A 23,744-nucleotide genomic window follows, 5' to 3' on the forward strand; every position below is an offset into this window, starting at 1 on the left:
ATACAGATCAAAGAGGTACAAGTTGCTATTATTTTTATTGTGTGTTATATTTTATTTGCCGACGTGGCTTGTAGACATCAACTGTAGGCTATACAAAACACTTCATCAGGTAAGTAGCAAATATGAAAAAAAAAACATATTACACATAGACCATATTACCCATAGACTAAGTCATACATACCACGTAATATTACAATAGGTACCCTGTAGTTATGAAATACTTAGAGAATAATTTTCCATATATTCTTACCCCCTTATTACCCCAAACTTAAAATATTATTCCCTTATAACTACAAGTACGTACTGTAGAGGTACTCTGTTGTTACAAATAGGTACGCTGTAAATTCGGTTTAATTACGCGGTACTTTGCGGGTCGTAAAATAAAGTGTTACCGAACTTTTTGGGTACTTTTAGCAGGAGAAAAAGTAATAGGCATTTGACACAAAATCAAAGTTATTAAGTGAGATGTTTGAGCAAAAATAAAAATAGAGGGATTAATACACTGAATAGAATTTCAGTAATTATAATAAAGACAAAAGAATAACCCGTCTGTCTGTGCCACAAAACAATAGACAATACACTGAACAATAAAACCCTGAAATGTCAGCTTTCAAATAAGAACTTCATAAAGTTTATCTATTTAACAGCCCAGTTTCACTTGATCTCTCTCCCCCATCAGTGATTCACTCAATCTGTACTCAATTATCAAGAGTTAATACTTCAAATCAACCATGAAGCAGATATAGAGATAAAGAGAAAACATCTGGTAGCAGATGAAGTAATGTGATGTATAAAATAATCTTAGTTTTCTTGTCAATGATTGTCAGATTAACTTCTAAAAGCAGATTTAGGAGGTGTTATTATACCAAACACTGACAGTGGACATTTACTGTTTCACAACATTCTCAGGACATCAATTAAATCCTTGAAATGGAGACCATTGGTGAATTAAAAGACAATACAGCACCAACATAAGATTTATTAAGAAAAATAATGTAGAATAGAATAACTAAATTTAATGAAATGAATATTATTAAAATAATAACAAATATAAGAATAAAACATCATTAATAATGTAATAAATTAAATTGAACACAAATGTATGTTTCTATTCAGATCTATCAAATGAAACATTTAGTTTTTTTATTATATTTAAGCAGATGCTTTTATCCATCACGATTTATATTGCATTTAAGTCGGCAGCAAGGATAATCTCATATCTCATTGGTCGACCCGGGTGAAAGAAGGGAAAATCAACACAGTAGTCGAAAAATTACTTTACAAGTTCAATGTGAAGTCATTTATAAAAATTAATTGTTTCTGTTCTAGCACATTATCACGTTGAGAATTCGCGCTGAATCAGCTATACATGGTCAGATGATTTCAGTGTAGTTTGTTCTTCAGTATGTTTCTTCTGATGATGCTGTAGACTTCTAAAAAAAGCAAATCTCTCTCCACAGATCGAGCAGACGTAAGGTTTCTCTCCAGTGTGAACCCTCTGATGAGTTCTCAGGCCATCTAATCGAACAAACGTCTTCTCACACTGAGAGCATTTGTAAGGTTTTTCACCTGTATGAATTCTCTGATGTGACAATAAACTGTAATGTTGACTGAAACTCATCCCACAAACACTGCAGCGATGAAGTTTCTCTCCAGTGTGAACTCTCTCATGAACTATCAGCTGATATTTAAAACAGTAACGTTTATCACAATGTGAACATTGATAGCATTTCTTTTCAGAGTGAATTTTCTGGTGTGATTTTAATGTACTTGCATCCCTAAAGGTTTTGTCACATTCACTGCACTGATACGGTCTCTCATTGGTGTGTATAAGCACATGTTTCTTCAGATTATGTTTGTGTTTGAATCTCTTCTCACAGTGAGGACACTCGTATGGTTTTTCTCCTGTGTGAACTCTCTGATGAACATCAATATTTTGTTTGGTGCTGAAATATTTACCACATTCAGTGCAGGAGAAAGGCTTTACTTCACTGTGTGTCTTAATGTGGGCGTTTATATTAGATGTTGTTGTAAAAAGATCCTTCCCACACTGGTCACAGTGAAACTGCCTCTTCTTCTTCTTCCCTCTGTGGTCATCTGAATGAAGTTCCTCTAAATGTCTCTGTGAGCTCAATGTCTCTCCACCGGTGATGCAGGAAAGATTCGAGGACGTTATTTCTCCATCCACACATAATTCACTCTTCACATCTGAAAGAAACATGAAACAATTAAATTAATTTTTATTTACGCAAAGAAGGATGAATTGAGATTCTGTATCTTTTTCTATATTCACACAGAGACAGATCACAGCGGTAAGTCCTGTTAGCTGCTTGGCTCAAATTCTGTATATAGATTTTTGAAATCATATGCAGCAATTTTTGTTTTTATAATTTTTGTTAATATTGTTTTAGAATAAAGACAAACTATTGATTAAAAACAAAATATTAAATACAAAGTCAAACTCTGAGATATTGAGCATCAAAGTTTTATTTCACCTGAAGATATCAAAGTTAAATTTTCTTTATATTCTGTATGTTTATTTTATATAGAAAACAGTAAATCACAGCAGGGTCACATTTTGATCTTTTGGTTAGTGGCTAAAAAACACACTTTGATAAAACATGAACTCACATGATAGTTAAAAGATGCTAAAAAAAATACTGTAATGTTTGAGGAAACATACCTGACAGAATAAAATCCTCATCTTCACCAGTGTGATCTTCATCTGCTGTAGGTTCAGTTTTTATTTCTGTGGGTTCAGTTTTTATTTCTGTGGGTTCAGTTTTGATCTTCATCATGAGGTTCCTGAAGTCTATGAGTTTGACTGAACACATCTTGAGTTTGGTCTGCAGGATCTGCTGCTGTTCTCCAGCGTTCCAGACAGAATCCAGAGACTCTGTGGAGGTTTGATCAGTAGATTCCTCATCCTGTAAGCCCTGATCAGTTCCTGATTTACAGCACATCACATCCATCTCATCATTAGCACTTAAATACACAGAGACAAGACTCTGTTTACACTCAATAAAACACTCAAGAGAGAAAAACACTGAGGATACACAAACACATCACGCGAGCTGCCGCTTCTTCTTCTCTTGTTTAATTGGCGGTTGGCAAACAACTTTCGGTTGCATTTACCGCCACCCAGTGATCTGGAGTGTATAATAATAATAAATAAATAAACAAATTAAATAAATAAAAAATAAACATTCTTTTAATTGTTTTTAATCATCAGATTATATTCATTAATCGTGTTGCTCCTAAATAATCTAATAGGAGAGCCCAACTCTTGTCAACAGAAGATTTTCCCAAAATATGACAAAATATTTTGCTCTCCATTTTGTCTTAATGCATTTTTTAACTCTTCTCTCTATGAATCATACTTCTTGTAATGGAATAAAACACTTTTTACATGAGGCAAGCTCTATCTTCTTATTCTTTTCTGGGTTTACTGGCGGGTTGCAAACCAACTGTAAAAGGGCATACAGCCACCTACTGGAGGGTGGCAAGGATAATCTGCAAGACACTGGTTAAATTTTATTCATTAACGTGGTGTTTTTTAATAACACTATAACGTACCAGTTTTTGTCCGTTTATTTAAAATATTACCCATTGGGAATTCTGTAATACCTCCCTGCTGAAAAAACAATAAAACCATTACAGAAAATTCTAATGAAATACCAATAGGAACCATTAGCTTTTACCATTAAAATTACTACACTGTAGTGTGTTTTTGGGTCATATTCCATTAGAACCAATACATAGAATCAATAGAACCAATACATACCATTAGAGACCAACAAAGACCAAAACACTGTAGTGTTTTCTGGGCCATATTCCATTAGAACCAATGAAATTCCCAATAAATACAATAAAACCAATAGAATTTCTGTGATGGTGTCTATTGTTTTTTTATGTCTTGTACTTCTCTAATATATGATAATCTCTCCTGCTGATACCTCACAGATGTCCTTAAATCATGCTCCACCGTCTCCATTTCCTGACACACATCACAAAAACCTCTATTTTAATATAATTATTATACATATTAATACAATATGTTTTCCTATGATGTAATTATTTGCATTGAGCCTAGTATGTCCCATTCTTAATCTCGTAAATAGTGTATATTCCTTCCTACTTAGATTAAGATTGATATTATTTTGCTTTAATTTATCCCACATAGCAATTTTGTTCCGGCCCAGCTCTGGCCCACCCAACCAGTTTTCTTCGGCCCACATACAACGAAGAATGACGGCCCTACAGTGGCCCAGTTCTGGATTACAAATAATAGCCCATGACCTGGGCCAGAACAGGCCCTGCAAAGAATGACCCAAAATCACTTGAGGGTTAAGAGATGTTAAATAAAGTGTCTTCTATAAATAAAACTCTATATAAAATTAAATTCACGTGAATTTAGAGTTATCATCTTCAGATTTGCAACAAAACATAGTCAAACATGTGGCTTTAGCTGCAGTGCATTTCTAGACTGATACAAAGCCAATTTTATTTTCATAAAATATTTCATAAAGGTGTTGTTGAGTTACAAGAATTGAATTAATGTTAATTTAACTTTTTATCTAGATCTCTCTCTCCCTGTTGTGAGAGTTGATACTTTAAATCAACCATGAAGAAGAAACAGAGATGAAGGGAAAAACAGCAGACAAAGTGATGTTGAATAAAATTAAGATGCTTTATTGAATACGATGCTCTGACTAACTTTGTCTGACTAGAAGCAGATTTAGGAGGTGTTATTATACCAAACACAGACAGTGGACATCACAATATTCTCATGACGTTAATAAAAAACCTTGAGATGGAGACCACTGAAGACTCAAATTAGCATTAAAAAATATACAGTGCCAAAATAAAATTGAAAGAATATTAAGAATAAAATAACTAGATTGAATCAAATGCAGATAATATGTAAGGGATAATGTATCTAATCTAGCATTTTAGAGAGCCGTGTAATAAAAAACAAGAATAAAAGTGAATAATAAAATAAATGAATATTTAAGGGATAATCAACGCCACTGTGTAAAGACTTTAAGACACTACGATGATTTCAGTGTAGTTTGTTCTTCAGAATGTTTCTTCTGATGATGTTGAAGACTTGTAGAATAACCAAATTTCTCTCCACAGATCGAGCAGACGTAAGGTTTCTCTCCAGTGTGAACCCTCTCATGGGATTTTACGGAAAATAAACGAGTAAACGTTTTGTCACAATAAGAGCATTTGTAAGGTTTTTCACCTGTATGAATTCTCTGGTGCTTCACTAAGTTAGTCCGTTGCCTAAAACTCTTCCCACAAACATTACAGGGATGAGGTTTCTCTCCAGTGTGAATTCTCTTATGAACTATAGCTTGAGATGATTGAGAGAAGCCCTTTCCACAGATCAAGCAGACGTAAGGTTTGTTTCCAGTGTGAAGTCTCTCATGGACTTTTAAGGAATATGACTTAGCAAACGTCTTCTCACACTTAGAGCATTTGTAAGGTTTTTCACCTGTATGAATTTTCTGGTGTGACAATAGTGCACAACTTTGAGAAAAACTCTTCCCACAGAAACTACAGTGAAAAGGTTTTTCACCTGTATGAGTTCTCTGGTGTGACACTAAACCGCCACTTTGATTAAAACTCCTCCCACAAACATTACAGTGATAAGGTTTCTCTCCAGTGTGAAGTCTATGATGAACTTTAAAACTAGATGGATCAGAGAAGCTCTTTCCACATTGAGAACAGACGTAAGGTTTCTCTCTTGTGTGAACTCTCTCATGGACTTTTAAGTGTTCTGATCGAGCAAACGTCTTCTCACAATGAGAGCATTTGTAAGGTTTTTCACCTGTATGAGTTTTCTGGTGTGTCACTAAACTGCAATGTTGCTTAAAACTCTTCCCACAAACAGTACAGTGATAAGGTTTCTCTCCAGTGTGAACTCTCTCATGGACTACCAGATTAGATTTAAGAGTGAAACGTTTATCACAGTGTAAACAATAATAGTGTTTCTCCTCAGAGTGAATTTTCTGGTGCACTTTTAAAGAATCTGAATCTCTAAAGAACTTGTGACATTCACTGCACTGATACGGTTTCTCATTGGTGTGTAAACGCATGTGTCTCTTCATATTGGCTTTTTGGAAGAATCTCTTCTCACAGTGAGGACACTTGTGTGGTTTTCCTCCTGTGTGAATTTTCTTATGAGCATCAAGATATTCTTCAGTGCTGAAATATTTGCCACATTCAGTGCAGTGAAAAGGCTTTTCATCAATGTGTGTCCTCATGTGGCGTTTCAACTGAGATAAGATGAGACAAACCTTTCCACACTGCTGACAGTCAAACTTGATCTTCTTCTCTTTGTGTTCTTGTGAATGAAGTTCCTTCTCTTGTAAGGTAGTAAAGCTGATCTCACATCTCCTGCAGCTGAAGAGTTCATATTCTCTGTGTTTTCTCTCATGTCTCTTTAAGTGTCTCTGTAAGCTGAATGTCTTTCCACAGGTGATGCAGGAAAGAGGTTGTGCTGTCCGTCGTTTTATTGATGACGTTATTTCTCTACCTAAACACGAAACACTCTTCACATCTGAAAGAAACATGATAACATTACATTTACACAGAGAAAGAAGTTCAACAGTTTAAACATGGGCTTTTAAATTAAATGTAATGTTCTAGCACGCTTTGGTATGAACCTAAGATGATTTAAGATGAATCTATTATTATTGAAAGTATCTCACTGTAAAGGTTTGAAAGTGAATCCATGCATTTTATGTAATTAAAATATAATTATCCTAAAAAAACACCTCAAGCTGGAGGTTTGGTCTAGGCACTTTGATAAGAAGATCTTGCCTTTCATCCAGGCCGAGGTTGGGATTTTGGGCGTAAAAAGGTTGGTGACCACCTGTGACACCCTTTAAAACATAACTCGCAGGATGGTTAAAATGATATACAACAATAAACATACCTGAAGAAATAAAAACCTCTTCTTCCTCAGTTTGATCTTCTGCTGTGGTTTCTCTTACCCCCGTCAAGTGAGCCGTCATCTGCAAATGCATGGTCAAGCCAGCCGGCGCCTAAATTGTGATGCGCGTCATTCTGTAACATTACGGTACGGATACTTGCGGCGGCCAAAAAACTGACATAGACCAACGCGATTCGACTTCGCTCGCGCGCCGAAAGAATTGACGGCTGCATGACGTCAAAGTACCGCGAGAGCGGCTCGAGAAATATTACGGAGGCTAATTTCGACTTGCTCTCGCGGTGTTTGACGTCATCCGGCTGTCATTGTTTTTGCTATTTAATCGGTTCATTTACCCAATAACCAGATAAACGTATTAACAACGTATTTTATATTACACATTACAAAAAAATTGTCTATTCACAGTAGGCTATGACACATTTCACTTTCAATTGTTGACAAAAATATTGTTTTTTTTAAATGTTTCCAAATGTTTTGTAACATTACTTTCTTGCTTTCCCTACAGGGTTTACTTTATCTATTGACACGACCTTCTTCATGATGACCCCACTCTGTTTGTGACTTATGAAAATAAATTACAGCAAATTAACAAAGAAAACTGTACACAAAGGCTGTCCACAATACATCAACATGCATCATTTTTGCCCTGGTATTATTCAAAATCCTTAACGTGTACTTACAACTAAAAATATCTTCCTTTGGATGATCCACACTCTGTCCACGTCAATTTTCAAACTGTTTCACTGGACATTTATAAAGAAAACTATAGGCAAAGTATGTGAACTATACATCAACATGTAGCATTTTTACATTGCTATGATTCAAAATCCTTAACGTGTAACAACAACATTTCAAAAATATCTTATTTAGGATGACCCACACTCTGTCCACGTCAATTTTCAAACTGTTTCACTGGACATTTATGAAGAAAACTATAGGCAAAGTCTGTCAACCATACATCAACATGTAGCATTTTTACATTGCTATGATTCAAAATCCTTAACGTGTAACAACAACATTTCAAAAATATCTCATTTAGGATGACCCACACTCTGTCCATGTCAATTTTCAAACTGTTTCACTGGACATTTATAAAGAAAACTATAGGCAAAGTATGTGAACTATACATCAACATGTAGCATTTTTACATTGCTATGATTCAAAATCCTTAAAGTGTAACAACAACATTTCAAAAATATCTTCTTTTGGATGACCCACACTCTGTCCACGTCAATTTTCAAACTGTTTCACTGGACATTTATAAAGAAAACTATAGGCAAAGTATGTGAACTATACATCAACCATACATCAACATGTAGCATTTTTACATTGCTATGATTCAAAATCCTTAACGTGTAACAACAACATTTCAAAAATATCTTCTTTAGGATGACCCACACTCTGTTCATGTCAATTTTCAAACTGTTTCACTGGACATTTATGAAGAAAACTATAGGCAAAGTCTGTCAACCATACATCAACATGTAGCATTTTCACATTGCTATGATTCAAAATCCTTAAAGTGTAACAACAACATTTCAAAAATATCTTATTTAGGATGACCCACACTCTGTCCACGTCAATTTTCAAACTGTTTCACTGGACATTTATGAAGAAAACTATAGGCAAAGTCTGTCAACCATACATCAACATGTAGCATTTTCACATTGCTATGATTCAAAATCCTTAACGTGTAACAACAACATTTCAAAAATATCTTCTTTTGGATGACCCACACTCTGTCCACGTCAATTTTCAAACTGTTTCACTGGACATTTATGAAGAAAACTATAGGCAAAGTCTGTCAACCATACATCAACATGCAGCATTTTTACATTGCTATGATTCAAAATCCTTAAGGTGTAACAACAACATTTCAAAAATATCTCATTTAGGATGACCCACACTCTGTCCATGTCAATTTTCAAACTGTTTCACTGGACATTTATAAAGAAAACTATAGGCAAAGTATGTGAACTGTACATCAACATGTAGCATTTTTACATTGCTATGATTCAAAATCCTTAAAGTGTAACAACAACATTTCAAAAATATCTTCTTTTGGATGACCCACACTCTGTCCACGTCAATTTTCAAACTGTTTCACTGGACATTTATGAAGAAAACTATAGGCAAAGTCTGTCAACCATACATCAACATGCAGCATTTTCACATTGCTATTATTCAAAATCCTTAACGTGTAACAACAACATTTCAAAAATATCTTCTTTTGGATGACCCACACTCTGTCCACGTCAATTTTCAAACTGTTTCACTGGACATTTATGAAGAAAACTATAGGCAAAGTCTGTCAACCATACATCAACATGCAGCATTTTTACATTGCTATGATTCAAAATCCTTAAGGTGTAACAACAACATTTCAAAAATATCTCATTTAGGATGACCCACACTCTGTCCATGTCAATTTTCAAACTGTTTCACTGGACATTTATAAAGAAAACTATAGGCAAAGTATGTGAACTGTACATCAACATGTAGCATTTTTACATTGCTATGATTCAAAATCCTTAAAGTGTAACAACAACATTTCAAAAATATCTTCTTTTGGATGACCCACACTCTGTCCACGTCAATTTTCAAACTGTTTCACTGGACATTTATTAAGAAAACTATAGGCAAAGTCTGGCAACCATACATCAACATGCAGCATTTTCACATTGCTATTATTCAAAATCCTTAAAGTGTAACAACAACATTTCAAAAATATCTTCTTTTGGATGACCCACACTCTGTCCACGTCAATTTTCAAACTGTTTCACTGGACATTTATAAAGAAAACTATAGGCAAAGTCTGTCAACTATACATCAACATGCAGCATTTTCACATTGCTATGATTCAAAATCTTTAACGTGTAACAACAACATTTCAAAAATATCTCATTTAGGATGACCCACACTCTGTCCACGTCAATTTTCAAACTGTTTCACTGGACATTTATGAAGAAAACTATAGGCAAAGTCTGTCAACCATACATCAACATGTAGCATTTTCACATTGCTATGATTCAAAATCCTTAAAGTGTAACAACAACATTTCAAAAATATCTTCTTTTGGATGACCCACACTCTGTCCACGTCAATTTTCAAACTGTTTCACTGGACATTTATAAAGAAAACTATAGGCAAAGTCTGTCAACTATACATCAACATGCAGCATTTTCACATTGCTATGATTCAAAATCCTTAACGTGTAACAACAACATTTCAAAAATATCTCATTTAGGATGACCCACACACATTTTTACATACATACACACACACAGGGCCGCTGCTGGTCAAATGGTTGCCCTAAGCGGACATTTACTGTGGTGCCCCCTTTAGTTAAAAAACAACAACAAAATCGCATGCAAATTTATTAGAATGCTATTGATATAATTTATACTTGCATTTTGACAGCAGCTCAAACTACATTTATACAAATATGCCGTTAGATATATATTATAGTCTATATTTCTGCATCTTTACCTGTGTAGCTAGTGGACTTTACCTTAATCTAATGTGACAACGCTAATCTTAGCTTTAAGAAAACAGCATATGTCTATTTCAGTTTTTCTCATTTGCTAAAACACTAAAACCCATTGGCTGAACAAAGTTCTCAGTTGCATGAACTGATTTATCTAATTGTACAGTCTGTTGTCAATACCTTAAACCATTTCACATCATACAGTTTTTTACGATTGGTTACACACAAAATCTATTCATGTCACACGATTTTCAAAACCTCTCACTCAAAGTGCAAAACTACATGCCAAATCTTCAAAACCATAAGCTATTTCTCAGCCTTTGACTCAGTTTTCAATTGCATAAAACACTTTTTTCAAAACACTACACACAATTCTCTACCTAAAACACAAAGATCTATGAGGAAGTCACTTGCTTTCCTTTTCCAAACACAACCAATCAAAATGCTACACTCATTCACCAGGTCACACAGACACACTCCTCACATGTGCAAACACTAAATGCTTTACTGATCACTAACCAATCACTGCTTTACTTTACAGTAGTATAGATATGCCTATAAATAGGTCAAAGGTCACTGTTTTGTCAATCTGCACCCCCCCTGCCAATTCCTGGAACAGGACCCCACACACAATTTACTGTATTCTACTGTAAAGAATATACTTTTGGTGTACATGTTTATAGTTTTGTTGTATGCTAATGTATACAACAGTAATATCTGGACTAATAAATATTTTCTGTTTCTACATTGCATTGGCGTCTCCGGTGTACTTTTTACCCCTCTCGGCAGATTACTTTCACTGTAGAACATTGTATTGAAATGTAGATATAAGCCCATGAAAGACCAAAGAGCTTTAGATTTAGAACAGCAGTGTTTACATGGTATATCCAAAAATGTATTATTTTGAAAGAAGTGTTTGCCATTTGATGCAAATGCTTCATTTTGACACGTGTTTGTGGCATTTTGAATGCAGTGTTGCATTTTGAAGGAGATATGTGCTATTTTGCATTTTGTGTGTGCAGTTTTGAGAATTGTGTGTAGAGTTTTGAAAAAAGGAGACTTAGTTTTGAAAACGTGTGTAAGCAATTGGTAAAAACTGTAAACCACATTTGGCAGATCTCACTTAGACTTTTTAGCAACACTTCACACACACATATTCATTCTCAAAACACATTCTGCACTCTAATACACATATCATGCATACTGCTTAACACAAGCGGCAACAATCAAACACAAATAGAGCACACATGTCATTGATTACAGTTTATTTCAACTGCTTACACACATTTTTCAGAGTTTTCCTCTTTTTTTCAAAACTTAACACACAAATTCAAGAATTGCACACACAAAATGTTAAATGCCTCACATCTCTTTCAAAATGAAACACCACAGTCAAAATATCACAAACATATTTCAAAAGCAAACATTTGTCTTACGTTGTAAACACCTTTACCATAATGTTATATTTCTGAATATGTCATATACACACTGTTATTCAAAACCTAAAGCTCTTCTTTTAAAAGCTCCCATGTACATGATTGAATGTATTTGGGAGAGAGCTGTCGAATATATAAAGTAAAATCAAAAGCAAAATTGAAACCACACTTTTTATTTATGATTTAATTTTTTGCTTTTTGTGGTTGTAAATGTAGAACTAGTGTACACAGTTTGAAAGGAAAAAATACATCAAAATGTAGTGTTGTTGCATGTAGTGTAAAACCAAACGTGTGTGCTTGCATGTGGAGATGATTGGGTGTATCAAGGCTCCATCTTTCCTCCGTGCTGGGTCCGGCCACAATACTTCATCCAATTCATGCTATATTCTCTCTTGCCAGACAATGTGAAAAGAACCTTCTTGTATGGCGTATCCAACTTTCCAGCGCCATGTGGAGAAAAACTCCTCAATAGAATTTAGAAATGGTGAATATGGAGGCAGGTAGACAACAGAAAAATGGGGATGAATAGCAAATCAGTTTTGGACCTGATGGGCGTGATGAAACCTGACATTTTTCCAGATGTTGACAAATCTTGCCTGGTCTTCATTCTGCAGACCCTGAACGAGCATGTCATCAATGGTTTCCAGAAATTGTATGATGTGATCGGTTTTATGGGGCCAAGTGTGGCGAGATGGTGCAGGAAACCAACATTTTGTGAAATTGTAGCACACATTGTAATGTTTCCGCCACGTTGTTCAATGACATTCCTTCCCCTTCTTCTGGTTTTACTGAGATTAACGCCCACCTCATCCACATAAATGTGTTCATGGAGAATGGCATGGGCATTCATTATCCAAAAGCTATTACTTGACCTTTGGCCTATTTATAGGCCAGTCCTAAAGTCATGATTTTTTGTTGTTAAGTAAAGAGTGTTTGCACATGTGAGGAGTTAGTACGAGGCATTTTGATTGGTTGTGTTTATAAAAGGAAATCAAAAATCTTCCTGTCAGATTTTTGTGTGTTGCATAGAAAAATTGTGTGTTGTGTTTTGCAAAAAGTGTTTAATGAATTTGAAAACTGAGTAAAAGGCCAAAAATTAGTGTATGGTTTTGCAGATTTAGTGTGTGGTTCTGGTGTTTGAGTGTCTGGTTTAAAATTGTGTGACAAGTAATAATTTTGTGTGTAAGCAGTTGAAAAAAACTGTAAACACAACCACTCAAAATGGATTTAACCAGTTTCAAATAATGTGACACAACCAATATAAGCCAGTTCACTGTTGTATACTGTAGTAAGTATCATGGATGTCCTGCAAAAGTTTCTTCAAAATCCTCATTTTAAAATTGCTAGTCTGTATGTATGTCATTGTTCATGAACAAGACATTCAAAATGTTTACGCATGTTGTCAATAAATCTAGTGTACACAATTATATGTGTCAGTATTTTTTGATGTAAACTGGATGGATTTACATTTTCACATTATTTCTGTAAACAAATTGCACACATTGTGATTTAGAAATATGTTTTAGAGTACAGTGTAAATGTCAAAATTTTTGTAAAATCCAAATTTCTGGATTCACTTGACAGGAATTTATCAATTCTTTTTACATAAAAAACCCCCATTTGAATACATGTTTCATGCTTATCGTAACAGATGGTCACCAATTTTGCATTACTTGCACAATGAACTAATTACTAAATGTTTTGAGGTGTAAGACAGAAACCAGTATAATGTATTTTCATGACAATGAAAAAGCAGACAATTGTACATAATCATCTGCTTGATTGAATTAAAGCAATTTCAATTTGTCCAAAACAATGAGAATTACAGTTTTTCTCAATTGCTAAACACTAAACCCAATTGTCTGAACCAAATGCTCAGTTGCCTGAACCCATGTTTGCCATTTGATGCAAATGCTTCATTCTGACATGTGTTTGTGGCATTTTGAATGCAGTGTTCCATTTTGAAGGACATGTGAGCTACTTTGCATTTTGTGTGTGCAGTTTTGAAAATTGTGTCTAAAGTTTTGAAAAAAGTAGACTTAGTTTTGAAAACGTAAGCAATTGGTAAAAACTGTAAAGCACAAGTGTCACTACTTGAACCCAACAACTCAAAATTGATCACACTTGTGGCTAATGATGTGAGGGAACATATACAGTAAGCCAGTTCAGAGAGCACTGGTTTGTGAGGCCCTACAATGGATAGAAGTCTGAGAGGAAGAGTTTGTGTGAGAGGAGGTCGAGGTGGTCAGCGAAGACAAAGAACAGTAATATCTATTGAATAATAGCAATGTAAAAATGCTGCATGTTGATGTATTGATGTATGGTTGAAAGACTTTGCCTATAGTTTTCTTCATAAATGTCCAGTGAAACAGTTTGAAAATTGACGTGGACAGAGTGTGGGTCATCCAAAAGAAGATATTTTTGAAATGTTGTTGTTACACGTTAAGGATTTTGAATAATAGCAATGTGAAAATGCTGCATGTTGATGTATGGTTGCCAGACTTTGCCTATAGTTTTCTTAATAAATGTCCAGTGAAACAGTTTGAAAATTGCCGTGGACATAGTGTGGGTCATCCTAAATGAGATATTTTTGAAATGTTGTTGTTACACGTTAAGGATTTTGAATAATAGCAATGTGAAAATGCTGCATGTTGATGTATGGTTGCCAGACTTTGCCTATAGTTTTCTTAATAAATGTCCAGTGAAACAGTTTGAAAATTGACGTGGACATAGTGTGGGTCATCCTAAATGAGATATTTTTGAAATGTTGTTGTTACACGTTAAGGATTTTGAATCATAGCAATGTAAAAATGCTGCATGTTGATGTATGGTTGACAGACTTTGCCTATAGTTTTCTTAATAAATGTCCAGTGAAACAGTTTGAAAATTGACGTGGACAGAGTGTGGGTCATCCTAAATGAGATATTTTTGAAATGTTGTTGTTACACGTTAAGGATTTTGAATCATAGCAATGTGAAAATGCTGCATGTTGATGTATGGTTGACAGACTTTGCCTATAGTTTTCTTTATAAATGTCCAGTGAAACAGTTTGAAAATTGACGTGGACAGAGTGTGGGTCATCCAAAAGAAGATATTTTTGAAATGTTGTTGTTACACGTTAAGAATTTTGAATAATAGCAATGTGAAAATGCTGCATGTTGATGTATGGTTGACAAACTTTGCCTATAGTTTTCTTTATAAATGTCCAGTGAAACAGTTTGAAAATTGACCTGGACAGAGTGTGGGTCATCCAAAAGAAGATATTTTTGAAATGTTGTTGTTACACGTTAAGGATTTTGAATCATAGCAATGTAAAAATGCTACATGTTGATGTATAGTTCACATACTTTGCCTATAGTTTTCTTTATAAATGTCCAGTGAAACAGTTTGAAAATTGACGTGGACAGAGTGTGGGTCATCCAAAAGAAGATATTTTTGAAATGTTGTTGTTACACGTTAAGGATTTTGAATAATAGCAATGTGAAAATGCTGCATGTTGATGTATGGTTGCCAGACTTTGCCTATAGTTTTCTTAATAAATGTCCAGTGAAACAGTTTGAAAATTGCCGTGGACATAGTGTGGGTCATCCTAAATGAGATATTTTTGAAATGTTGTTGTTACACGTTAAGGATTTTGAATAATAGCAATGTGAAAATGCTGCATGTTGATGTATGGTTGCCAGACTTTGCCTATAGTTTTCTTAATAAATGTCCAGTGAAACAGTTTGAAAATTGACGTGGACATAGTGTGGGTCATCCTAAATGAGATATTTTTGAAATGTTGTTGTTACACGTTAAGGATTTTGAATCATAGCAATGTAAAAATGCTGCATGTTGATGTATGGTTGACAGACTTTGCCTATAGTTTTCTTAATAAATGTCCAGTGAAACAGTTTGAAAATTGACGTGGACAGAGTGTGGGTCATCCTAAATGAGATATTTTTGAAATGTTGTTGTTACACGTTAAGGATTTTGAATCATAGCAATGTGAAAATGCTGCATGTTGATGTATGGTTGACAGACTTTGCCTATAGTTTTCTTTATAAATGTCCAGTGAAACAGTTTGAAAATTGACGTGGACAGAGTGTGGGTCATCCAAAAGAAGATATTTTTGAAATGTTGTTGTTACACGTTAAGAATTTTGAATAATAGCAATGTGAAAATGCTGCATGTTGATGTATGGTTGACAAACTTTGCCTATAGTTTTCTTTATAAATGTCCAGTGAAACAGTTTGAAAATTGACCTGGACAGAGTGTGGGTCATCCAAAAGAAGATATTTTTGAAATGTTGTTGTTACACGTTAAGGATTTTGAATCATAGCAATGTAAAAATGCTACATGTTGATGTATAGTTCACATACTTTGCCTATAGTTTTCTTTATAAATGTCCAGTGAAACAGTTTGAAAATTGACGTGGACAGAGTGTGGGTCATCCAAAAGAAGATATTTTTGAAATGTTGTTGTTACACGTTAAGGATTTTGAATAATAGCAATGTAAAAATGATGCATGTTGATGTATGGTTGCCAGACTTTGCCTATAGTTTTCTTAATAAATGTCCAGTGAAACAGTTTGAAAATTGACGTGGACAGAGTGTGGGTCATCCAAAAGAAGATATTTTTGAAATGTTGTTGTTACACGTTAAGGATTTTGAATAATAGCAATGTAAAAATGATGCATGTTGATGTATGGTTGCCAGACTTTGCCTATAGTTTTCTTCATAAATGTCCAGTGAAACAGTTTGAAAATTGACGTGGACAGAGTGTGGGTCATCCTAAATAAGATATTTTTGAAATGTTGTTGTTACACGTTAAGGATTTTGAATCATAGCAATGTAAAAATGCTACATGTTGATGTATAGTTCACATACTTTGCCTATAGTTTTCTTTATAAATGTCCAGTGAAACAGTTTGAAAATTGACGTGGACAGAGTGTGGGTCATCCAAAAGAAGATATTTTTGAAATGTTGTTGTTACACGTTAAGAATTTTGAATAATAGCAATGTGAAAATGCTGCATGTTGATGTATGGTTGACAAACTTTGCCTATAGTTTTCTTTATAAATGTCCAGTGAAACAGTTTGAAAATTGACCTGGACAGAGTGTGGGTCATCCAAAAGAAGATATTTTTGAAATGTTGTTGTTACACGTTAAGGATTTTGAATCATAGCAATGTAAAAATGCTACATGTTGATGTATAGTTCACATACTTTGCCTATAGTTTTCTTTATAAATGTCCAGTGAAACAGTTTGAAAATTGACGTGGACAGAGTGTGGGTCATCCAAAAGAAGATATTTTTGAAATGTTGTTGTTACACGTTAAGGATTTTGAATAATAGCAATGTAAAAATGATGCATGTTGATGTATGGTTGCCAGACTTTGCCTATAGTTTTCTTAATAAATGTCCAGTGAAACAGTTTGAAAATTGACGTGGACAGAGTGTGGGTCATCCAAAAGAAGATATTTTTGAAATGTTGTTGTTACACGTTAAGGATTTTGAATAATAGCAATGTAAAAATGATGCATGTTGATGTATGGTTGCCAGACTTTGCCTATAGTTTTCTTAATAAATGTCCAGTGAAACAGTTTGAAAATTGACGTGGACAGAGTGTGGGTCATCCTAAATAAGATATTTTTGAAATGTTGTTGTTACACGTTAAGGATTTTGAATCATAGCAATGTAAAAATGCTGCATGTTGATGTATGGTTGACAGACTTTGCCTATAGTTTTCTTTATAAATGTCCAGTGAAACAGTTTGAAAATTGACGTGGACAGAGTGTGGGTCATCCAAAAGAAGATATTCTTGAAATGTTGTTGTTACACGTTAAGAATTTTGAATAATAGCAATGTGAAAATGCTGCATGTTGATGTATGGTTGACAAACTTTGCCTATAGTTTTCTTTATAAATGTCCAGTGAAACAGTTTGAAAATTGACGTGGACAGAGTGTGGGTCATCCTAAAGAAGATATTTTTGAAATGTTGTTGTTACACGTTAAGGATTTTGAATCATAGCAATGTAAAAATGCTACATGTTGATGTATGGTTGATGTATAGTTCACATACTTTGCCTATAGTTTTCTTTATAAATGTCCAGTGAAACAGTTTGAAAATTGACATGGACAGAGTGTGGGTCATCCTAAAGAAGATATTCTTAAAATGTTCTTGTTACACGTTAAGGATTTTGAATAATACCAGGGCAAAAATGATGCATGTTCATTTATTGTGGACAGTCTTTGTGTACAGTTTCTTTGTTAATCTGCTGTAATTTATTTTGATAAGTAACAAACAGAGTGGGGTCATCCTGAAGAAGATCCTGTTAATAGATAAATCCTGTAGGCAAAGTAATGAATTAAAGTAATGAACAAGAAATTAATGTTACAATACATTTGGAAACACTTAAAAAAACAATATTTTTGTCAACAATTGAAAGTGAAATGTCTCATACTGTGATTAAACAATTTATTTGTAATGTGTAATATAAAATAAGTTGTTAATACGTTTATCTTGTTATTGGGTAAATGAACCGATTAAATAGCAAAAAAATGACAGGCGGATGACGTCAAACACCGCGAGAGCGAGCCGATATTACCCTCCGTATTATTTCTCGACCCGCTCTCGCGGTACTTTGACGTCATGCAGCCGTCAATTCTTTCGGCGCGCGAGCGAAGTCGAATCGCGTTGGTCTATGTCAGTTTTTTGGCCGCTGTAAGTATCCGTACCGTAATGTTACAGAATGACGTGCAACACAGTTTAGGCTGCGGCTGGCTTGACCATGCATTTGCAGATGACGGCTCACTTGACGGGGGTGTTTCACTTCTCATCTTCTTCACGAGGTTCGTGCAGTCGATGAGTTTGACTGAACACATCTTGAGTTTGGTCTGCAGGATCTGCTGCTGTTCTCCAGCGGCACGGGAGCTCCCGTCAGTCACATCCATCTCATCATCAACACTAAAATACACAAAGACAAGACTCAACTGTCTTTGTTTACACTCAATAAACCACTCAATAGAGGAAAAACAATGCGAGGACATACAAACACATCACACGCGAGCGCTTTTTTCTTCTGTGTTTACTGACGGGTTGCAAACCAACTGTAAAGACGCATACCGCCACCTACTGTACTGGAGTGTGACAAGAATAATCTGCACCATGCTGGTTAAATTCTATTAATTAACGCGCTGTTTTTTTTTAAGAACCTCATTATTACTATTATTAACATATCCGTTTTTGTCCCTTAATTTAAAATATTACCCATTGTGAATTCTGTAATACCTATGTGTTGTACTTCTTTAATATATGATATTCTTTCCTGCTGGTACCTCACACGTTTGGCTGTTTGATCTACCATCTCATTGTCCTGAATCCCAACATGGGCTGGAACTAGGGCTGGGCAAAAAAATCGATTTTTCGATTAATCGTTTTTTAAAACGTGGTCGATTAAAAATCGATTCTCAAAGAGCAGAATCGTTTTTTTTTTTTTATATTTATTTCCGCAAACATTGAACGGAGGAATGGAAGCATTTTAGACTTGCAAGCATGACGTGTTGTGGCTTTTAATTTCTTTTTATTAATTACCCACTTTAAACTGCTGTTCACTGTTCTTTTTTATTAATATAGTATGTGTATTAAATCTATATTCATTGAGTTGAATCGAGAATCGAGTATAAAAACCTACCTGAGAACCGGAATCGAAAATTTAATCGAGAATCGGAATCGAATCGATTTGATAGCTTGTGAATCGAAATTGAATCGATCTGGAACATCTGAATCGATACCCAGCCCTAGCTGGAACCCAAACAAACCTCACCAATATTCCCACATTCTTTGGTCTATATAAAGGAATCAAAATTTCTGTTAATATTTCATTTCTGTATGATTGAAAAGTTTGAAGACTTAAGAGAGATGCCATTGAGTCTGAACATATTAAAACCTCTTTTACAGTTAGTGTCCTTGTTTCCTCAATCCATTGAAGAGCCATTTGTATAGCCGCTAGCTCTGCAGTGTACACTGACGTTGCATTAGTTAATCTCCCTTAGTTTTCATACTTAAACTCTGAGACATTAAAGGTTGCACCAGTGACCCCTGACTCAAGGTTTATTGACCTATCAGTATAAATGTGAACAGATGAAAAATGAACAGTTTTAATATGTTTTATTTTCATTGATTTGTTTTTCCCTCCACTTTCTCCCTTTCATATTGTGAGGTCTATTTGTGGTTCACTTAAAAAATGGGTGATATTGTAAAAGTTAGTCTATACTTTCTTTTATTCAGGTTAATTTCTTAGTGGGTTTGTCTGTGGACTAAAGAGCTGCAGAGCGCTCCTGCTGTACTGAAGGGAGAAGATATCAACACTTCATCTGTCATTCATTACACATTTCTTCGTGGTGTGGTACTTGCAAACACATGAAAAAATTAATAATAATAGAAGAGAAGAATCTGAATAAGAGGAACTTCTGGTATTTAATTAAAATGAGTTTCTTACCTCAACTTAGACTAATTAATACATACCTATGTTTTTTAATGCATGCTCTTCATCTTTGCACAGCACGTCGTGAATGTGTTAGCATTTAGTCTAGCCCCATTCATTCCTCAGGATCCGAACAGGGATGAATTTAAAAGCCACCAAACACTTCCATGTTTTCCCTATTTAAAGACTGTTACATGAGTAAGTGTTGTGGCACAAAATAAAACATGGCGATTTTTTAAGCTGAAAAATGAGAACTATGTTTTAAGGCAGAAGAACACTTCGTTTGCAGCACTTGGACATCGGGTGCAGTAATATAGAAGTTTGAACGAAAGTGGGAGTAGTCAGGAGTTGCGCACCGAGGTCGAAGTGCTGCAAAGTGCTCTTCCGCCCTACAGATCTCATTTTTTATCTGCTTAAAAAAATCTGTTTATCTGCTTTATCTGTTTTCCTTTAAATATCTCCAGAAGATGGTAGGCAAAGCGACGCTAAAACCAACGAAGAGACACAAACATCAACCGCTGTGAGTTTACAAATGTTATTACTCTGGTACATCAAATATCACACACACAAAAAAACCGATTATAAATAACAGCAGATTATAACAGGTGTTAAACAATCTCGTAAAGTTGTAACCGCAACAGTCGAACCTCACTGCTTTACTGACACCATCACCATAGGTGCTAAAGAACGTAATCCATAACAAAATAAAAGTCCCATATTTATAACAGACATTGGACAGACTTTATACATCTTTAAAAAGTTATGAATATTAACATGTACATTTATACAAAAACAACAAAATTTGCGTATCGTAGCTGCACATTATAAAGACAAATCTATAGAGCGACATTACTTAAATCTTCCACTAGATGGCGATAATAGATTGTAGATGAGGACCTATCAAGCTGACTTAACAGACAGCTGTGAGTTCAGCACCATGGACAGCAGCAGTCAATCTGAACTCTTACTAATATTCACCACTAGATGGAGACAAACGATTCTATTAGTCATCAACTCAGTGGGCCCTATCTTGCACCCAGCGCAATTGACTTTGTCAGTGACGCATGTATCATTGAGGCTGTTTACACTTGGCATTAACATGCGTTTTTGTCGATCGGATCACAAGTGGACGACGTTAATGCCAGGTGTAAACGGTGTTCAAAACGTTTTGAACGCGTCCACTTTCGACCACTTTCAACCACATTCAGAGGTAGTCGAAACCACTTTCGATCGGATCGCTTTGGAGTTGCGGAACGCAATGTGGTTGAATGCGTTCGAACGGCCACATGCGACCGCCTTCTCTCCGCCCATTTCTCTAATCTGAGGTATTAAACACAAGTTTTACGTCTTTTTTTGACTTCTGTCGTGAACATACGGTGAACAGCGCTATTTTTAGCCTTTCATTGATAAAACTACTGCGGGGTGTTCTCCGTAGTTTCGTTTTGAAAGCGTGAAAGTTGCGCGATCCTATTTCATCAATTGCGCTGAAAATTCAGAGAAAGCTCCAGCAAATAAACGTACAAAACACTGTGCAGCATGTATACTTGCTGAACAAGCAGCGGGCTCCGACATAATATAAGTTTGCGTCCATATAAACTCATAATTACTCCCGCTCGCGTTTGAATGACAGCAGAGAGACTCGCCCACCGTCTCACAGACCACCCCCTCACAGTATTCAGGACAGATGCGGTCGAAAGTGGACAAAAGAGACGGATTTAAATACCAGGTGTAAACGCAATGTGTCTCTCTCGTCCACTTGTGATCCGATCGATGAAAACACATCTTAATACCAAGTGTAAACAGCCTCATTCGTATTTTGCGCCGGCGCACAGCGGGGTTTTTCCCTCCACAGATGCACGTCAGCAAACTAGGGAATGAACTTGCGCTCCCTGGGCGGTTCAGCGCAAAAAGGAGGCGTGTTGCGGCGCAAACCATCTCTTATGCTATTTTGCAGTTTCACAAAACAATTGCGCTACTAACCAAAAAAAACTAGTCTAAAGTCAGTGGCGCGTTGCGCGTGGTTCATTATGCTATTTTAAGGGCGCATGCTTGACCATAATGTATAGCGTGAACAACGCGCATACACTTTGCTTATCTAATCTAGATGCAACAGTTATTTTTGCAAATCATAAATTGTTACACTTAAAAATATTAATACACGAGATAAGGGGAATCATAGTGGTGAGCATGTGGTGATCGTTTTTATTTATTCTCATGCAAATAACGATTAAAATATTTTCATAACTTTGTTGTGTGGCTGTATTACGTTTATTTTATGTAAATAATAGTTAAAATGTTTTCATAAGAAACCTTAATGTATATGAACTTGATTTGTAAGAGTACTTTCCCACCCAGCAAAATCTGGTTGAAAAGACGTCGAAACGACGACTTCTCCAGACGTCTTAATGACGTGAAATTCTGGTTGAAAAGTGAAAGGTGAAAAGACGTCTTTTCATGGTCGTTGAAAAGACGTCTATAAATCGACGTCTAGAAAAAGGCTAAATTTGGTTGAAAAGTGAAAGGCTAAAAGACGTCTTTTCATGGTCGTTGAAAAGACGTCTATAAATCGACGTCTAGAAAAAGGCTAAATTTGGTTGAAAAGTGAAAGGCTAAAAGACGTCTTTTCATGGTCGTTGAAAAGACGTCTATAAATGGGCTAAATTTCGATATTATTTCCTATGTCTTTCCAAGGGTTTAACCTCGTTTCAAGAATGTATTATATAATATTAATTATACTATTATTATTATTAGGCTAATAATTATCTCAAAATAGGACAGCTAACAAAAAGGTAATACGAATTTATATGTCAAACACACATATGACATGAATATTTCATTAATTGGTTTATTGTTTTTTCAGCCATAATATATCCCTCACCTGGCATGGTTAAGATTCTTACCTTCATGATCTATTTATACCAGAAACTGCCTTTCACATGCATATGATCTGAGATAGCCATACATACATGGAATTGTTTTAAAATTCAAATTACTATCACAAATTCAGATATCACAAATACAAAATACTGTGTGGAAAAATTTATTTAAATACAAATACGTGGGAAAAATGTGGGCATACTGCGGGAAAATTGTGGGACACCACTGGGCATTCTATGGGCAAACTGTGAGCACATATCTGTGTCTTAAAACCCATAAAAGCTGTTCATTTCTTAAAGTACAAAATAAGCTTGGTTGAATAATTAGTCTTGTTAAAAGTAGCAGTAACAAAAAAAGACAAACTAAAAATGTTTAACATACATTTCTTTTACCCCTGGGTAGGGATGTGACCGAAGCCGAATACGTTATTCGGAAGGGCACGGATAATAGCTTCAAAACGAACAACGAATTCATCCGAATAACAGAGAAAATATTCGGCCAGACATAATCACATGTT

General features: G+C 35.2%; 1 protein-coding gene across 1 annotated transcript; it reads right to left on the reverse strand.

Moving 5' to 3' along the window:
* Positions 1-186: 186 nt before the first annotated feature.
* LOC135752367 (uncharacterized) lies at positions 187-18,950 on the reverse strand. Its single transcript, XM_073814577.1, has 5 exons — positions 18,697-18,950; positions 6,947-6,999; positions 5,056-6,568; positions 2,684-3,060; positions 187-2,208 (listed from the first exon to the last, which is right to left on the reverse strand). The coding sequence occupies exons 1-5, from the start codon at positions 18,912-18,914 to the stop codon at positions 1,364-1,366; spliced, it is 3,006 nt and encodes a 1,001-aa protein (XP_073670678.1). The 5' UTR covers positions 18,915-18,950; the 3' UTR covers positions 187-1,363.
* Between the last annotated feature and the right edge of the window lie 4,794 nt (positions 18,951-23,744).

The sequence above is a fragment of the Paramisgurnus dabryanus genome, chromosome 4 (genome assembly GCF_030506205.2).
Source record: "Paramisgurnus dabryanus chromosome 4, PD_genome_1.1, whole genome shotgun sequence".
NCBI lineage: Eukaryota > Metazoa > Chordata > Actinopteri > Cypriniformes > Cobitidae > Paramisgurnus > Paramisgurnus dabryanus.